General features: G+C 47.0%; 1 protein-coding gene across 1 annotated transcript; it reads right to left on the bottom strand.

Moving 5' to 3' along the window:
* Window positions 1-619: 619 nt before the first annotated feature.
* EEF1A1 (eukaryotic translation elongation factor 1 alpha 1) lies at window positions 620-4,706 on the bottom strand. The gene is made up of 8 exons (XM_069067027.1): window positions 4,568-4,706; window positions 3,105-3,282; window positions 2,550-2,729; window positions 2,059-2,355; window positions 1,821-1,971; window positions 1,451-1,707; window positions 1,124-1,358; window positions 620-1,025 (listed from the first exon to the last, which is right to left on the bottom strand). Exons 2-8 carry the CDS (start codon window positions 3,246-3,248, stop codon window positions 901-903), a joined length of 1,389 nt encoding a protein of 462 aa, XP_068923128.1. The 5' UTR covers window positions 3,249-3,282; window positions 4,568-4,706; the 3' UTR covers window positions 620-900.
* Between the last annotated feature and the right edge of the window lie 369 nt (window positions 4,707-5,075).

Genomic DNA, 5,075 nt, shown 5'->3' with positions numbered 1-5,075 from the left:
TTTCTGCTAGTGGCACACCTGACATTCATTGCTTCAACTTAATTCACTTATTACCTTTATCACCCCTCCTCATAGCATTACCTCTATTTGGCACAATTAGAATGAAGTAATGCTAAATTCTATATAAAGATTTCAGTTAGTGAAATTTCAAAGAGATGGACAGCTACATAAAAATTTCTGCAAGACCATGTCAATTTTCTTAAAAATCCATCCAACCACATATAGCCTTTACCAGATGACTTGCTGGTGTTTAAGAGATTGTCTAGCTAGAAAAAGTAATGGAACCAAGCCAAAGGCTTTGGAAGGGCATTTAAAAATTATCAACTTTCCCCCTTAAACTACAAAAAGGGGCATAAACATTTTTTTCTGTTAAAGAAGCTAAAGTACAGCTCTAAATAGGTCAGGTTAACACTTATATCAGCTTTGTCCAAAGGTAACTACAGTTTTTTAAAACAAAAAAATTACAATTGTTAGGCCAAGTGAACTCACTTGCCACTGTTTTGTGCCCAAAAATTGTAGCCAAGATTCTGTGGCCAATGGATTTATTTGTGCCAGGTTACTTTAAATGCTTTCCACCCCCACTGAATTCTAATAATGGTTGACCCAAAGAACACACAGGTTTCGCATTAAACTGTTTTAATGGTCTCAAAATTCTGTGACAGATTTTTGGTCAAGTTGTTTCCATTTAAAAATTACTGATTTTAAAAACTAATAACTTAAAACTGCCACGAAACAAATGGTCCACAAAAACATTCCTTTCCTCCTGAAGCTTTTACGATGCATTGTAATCATTAACCAGTCTTTTACTATTAAACTTAAATGGCCAATTGAGACAAACAGTTCTGAGACCGTTCTTCCACCACTGATTAAGACTGGGGTGGCAGGTGTTGTACAGAATATTCATTTAGCCTTCTGAGCCTTCTGGGCAGATTTTGTGACCTTGCCAGCTCCAGCAGCTTTCTTGTCAACTGCCTTGATAACACCAACTGCAACAGTCTGCCTCATATCACGGACAGCAAAACGACCTGCATTGGGAAATGGGATTCATTAGTTCTTATCCAACAGGATGCAAAGTTACTCAGTGTTTCTGTACTAAGGTATTGAGAACTGTTAAAATACTTACCCAGAGGAGGATAATCAGAGAAGCTCTCCACACACATGGGCTTGCCTGGAACCATGTCAACGATGGCAGCATCACCAGATTTCAGGAACTTAGGGCCATCTTCCAGCTTCTTACCAGAACGACGATCGATCTTTTCCTTCAGTTCAGCAAACTTGCAAGCAATGTGTGCAGTGTGACAATCCAGAACAGGTGCATACCCAGCACTGATTTGGCCTGGATGGTTCAGGATAATAACCTTAAGGAAAAAAAGTTTTAACAAAGGCAAATTAATCCCTTTTCTATTCCCTTAATATTTGGCTGTATTCTGACACCAAAACCTCAAAATACCTGTGCAGTGAAACCAGCTGCTTCCATAGGTGGGTCATTCTTGCTATCACCAGCCACATTACCACGGCGTACATCTTTGACAGACACGTTCTTCACGTTGAATCCAACGTTATCACCTGGCAGAGCCTCACTCAAAGCTTCATGGTGCATTTCAACAGACTTTACTTCAGTTGTAACATTGACTGGGGCAAAGGTGACCACCATGCCTGGTTTTAGAACACCAGTTTCCACTCGGCCAACGGGTACAGTACCAATACCTAGTGAGAGCAAAATAAAACTCTTTTATAAAAGCAGGAAGATGGTAGCATTGCTTTTTGCATTTCACCAAGCCCTGCAAGAAATCCAATTACCCAGTTGCAAAATTACTTACCACCAATCTTGTAGACATCTTGGAGGGGTAGACGAAGGGGCTTGTCAGTTGGACGAGTTGGTGGCAGAATGCAATCCAAAGCTTCAAGCAGGGTAGTTCCATTAGCATTACCATCCTTACGAGTGACTTTCCATCCCTTGAACCAAGGCATCTACAAGAAGTTTTATAATTTAGTGATTAAAACTTGGGTGGGTGCATATACATACTTAAATTATTTAAACAAATGATTTATACTCACATTAGAGCTTGGCTCCAGCATGTTGTCACCATTCCAACCTGAAATTGGCACAAAAGCTACTGTGTCAGGGTTGTAGCCAATCTTCTTAATATAGGTACTGACTTCCTTGACAATTTCCTCGTATCTCTTCTGGCTGTAAGGGGGCTCGGTGGAATCCATTTTGTTTACACCAACTATCAGTTGTTTTACACCTAGTGTGTATGCCAGAAGGGCATGCTCACGGGTCTGCCCATTCTTTGAGATACCAGCTTCAAATTCACCAACACCAGCAGCAACAATCAGGACCGCACAGTCAGCCTATTAAAATAAGTCAAGACAATACTAAACAAATTCTGTATACACTAAAGCCCCTTTGTTTAAACCAAATACCCCACTTGGGTAGTCTAAAGCCCTTGGTTAACCCAACTTCAAACTGAGTAAACAGTACCTGATGCAGAACTAACCTCTATTACCACAATGTTGTTCCTATAGTGATTTTTAATGTTACAAACCTGAGATGTTCCTGTAATCATGTTCTTGATAAAGTCTCTGTGTCCTGGAGCATCAATAATGGTCACATAGTACTTGCTGGTCTCAAATTTCCACAGGGAGATATCAATAGTGATACCACGCTCACGTTCAGCCTTCAGTTTATCCAAGACCCAGGCATATTTGAAGGAGCCCTTTCCCATCTGCAAAAGAGTGAGTTCAAGCTCTGTAACTGGAACTAAATCCAAGTTTCCTAGATAGAAGCTGGTATATGGTTTCAATTACTGGCTAGATAAAAATAATTTGGCTTTTATTAACCTGGCTTAACTAGGTGACAGATTCCTTGGTCAAACCCTATTTCCTATTTGTAGCTATAAAATCTTCTCACTATCATCACAAAGGAAATAAAAGGGATTTTTCCAGACAACTTCTGAAACAGTTTAAAGCATAACTGACAGTGGCCAACGAAAGTACTTCCAGATAATTACTCATTAAGTTACCTTTCAGAATTATAAAAATCTTTTCATTTTATTAAAAAAATAAACACCCCAATACCCTTTTCCCTGAAGAGTAAGTACCTCAGCAGCCTCCTTCTCGAACTTCTCAATGGTTCTCTTATCAATTCCACCACATTTATAGATAAGGTGACCTGTGGTTGTGGACTTGCCCGAATCTACGTGTCCAATGACGACAATGTTAATATGAGTCTTTTCCTTGCCCATTTTTGTGGAGGTTTAGTGATGGTTTTCACAACACCTGCGCAAAAAAGCAAAAAATTTTTAAGAAAATAGGCTTATATTAACAGCAGGTGGAACCTATGACCTTTAACAAGGAAAAAATTTGAACCCCTAAAAACTTTTAAGAAAAATTCCAAGCCGGGTTGGCAGCCCCCGCGTGCCAATCCAGGCAACAGCGGCTCCTGCTCAGGCCTCTCAATCTCCTCCCACCAGACACGCGCACACACACCACACACGGGGGCGAATTCCGCGGGCGGTGCCCCTCCCCCAGTCCGCGGCATTGTCTGATCCGGAGGGGGGCGGGGGCCCGGCCTCAGCCCCACGGAGGCTCAGGGCTCGGAGACGGTCAAGAGTAGACAGCGAGAAGCGTCAAGGCCCCGGTCCCTTTCTTTGTGCCGGTGACTCACCCGCCCTCCTCAGCCGCCGCCGTGTCCTCCATTTTGTGCTCCCTGCACCAGGCCCAGGGAGCGGCCATTTTTCAGCTCACGCACCCGTCTGGCCGGACCAGGGGCGGAGGCCCCGGCTCAAACGCCGGCCCTCACTCCTGAGGCTCTATAGCCCAACATCCGGAAGACCAGTTTGTCCGCCAGCCTGATTGGGTCCCAAATATGGAGATAAGCCCCCCTTTCCCAGTTCCCCTCCCCCTACCACCATGCGGCCCAGACGACGAGGCCTAGCCTCTCCCCGGCCGTCCGGTCGCCATCCTGCGCGGCCCCGCTGTCGCCGGCGCGCTCCCGCTTGTCTCTCCCCGGCCCCGCCCCTCGAGCCGCCGAGGCCGCGCCACAACATGTGCCACGAACTAGAGGCGGGTGGACTCCGGAGCGCGCGGCTGTGGTTCCGCCACCACCTCCCTTCCAACCAGACACACGCACTCGGTATCACACACATCACCGACGCCGCCGACCCACACACGCGAAAAGGTCTATGAGTGAACCGAACAGAGGCAGGGTAACGCCCGGCCGCCATCGTGGGGAAAACATCTCAACCCTTACCGAATATTCACTTAGAAAACCAAAAGCCGAAACGAAAAAAAAGCTGATACGTGGAAAAGCCCGTGGGCAAAGCGCGCGGGGGCCGACCCAGCACGAGGCTAGGCAGCGGGGCCACAGCTCGTGCAGCCGATCCGGCCCAAGCACGAGGCGTGTCCCGGGAAAATTCCAAAACTCGAAACGCTATCTTCTGAGACTCAAATTGGGGGAGAAAAGAAAAAATAGACGAAAGTTAAGAAAAAGAAAAACTGGGGAAAGGACGCCTAAGGCCGTAGGCCTCACGCCAGGCCTGGCGGGCGCGGCGTTCGCTCCTACCTGTGTTCTGGCGGCAAACCCGTTGCGAAAAAGAACGTCTAGGGCGGCAGCGCTACTTATATACTGTCCTCCCCCTCCTCCCTCCGGGAAAGGAGGTGGGGCCAGCAGCGCGTCACCGCTACCCAGCTCCCCCCGCGCTTTAGCCACCCGCTCCGGTTCAACGTGCTCATTCGTCCCCTCCCCCACTAAACTCCTTCCCGGGGACAGAGGGAAATGTGCGCCCAGACCCACGCGGCGCACGGGAAGGCGCGCGCATCAGTCCTTGCCCCGCCCCGTCCAATTCTCTGAGCAGAGTGGGTGGCGGACAGACACTAGTCGAGTCAGCGGTTCTCAGTTTGAGAGAGTTTTACGACGATCCCTTAATTTCCCACCCGCCCGCCCCCTCCACCCCACCAGACGCAAGCGAGTCTTTTTGTATGAATTACTCTAGGGTCTCCAAGTTCGGAGTTCATGGGGTGGAGGGAGGGGGGAGAAAGTCCAGAATCTACCTCCACCTTAGTACCTTCTA

This window comes from Petaurus breviceps, unplaced genomic scaffold (assembly GCF_028583685.1).
Source record: "Petaurus breviceps papuanus isolate PSGF00001 unplaced genomic scaffold, PetGlider_PUasm1.0 90734, whole genome shotgun sequence".
In the NCBI taxonomy this organism is placed as follows: Eukaryota; Metazoa; Chordata; class Mammalia; order Diprotodontia; family Petauridae; genus Petaurus; species Petaurus breviceps.
The sequence above is the reverse complement of the archived record's forward strand: the minus strand, read 5'-3'. Positions and strand labels throughout refer to the sequence as shown.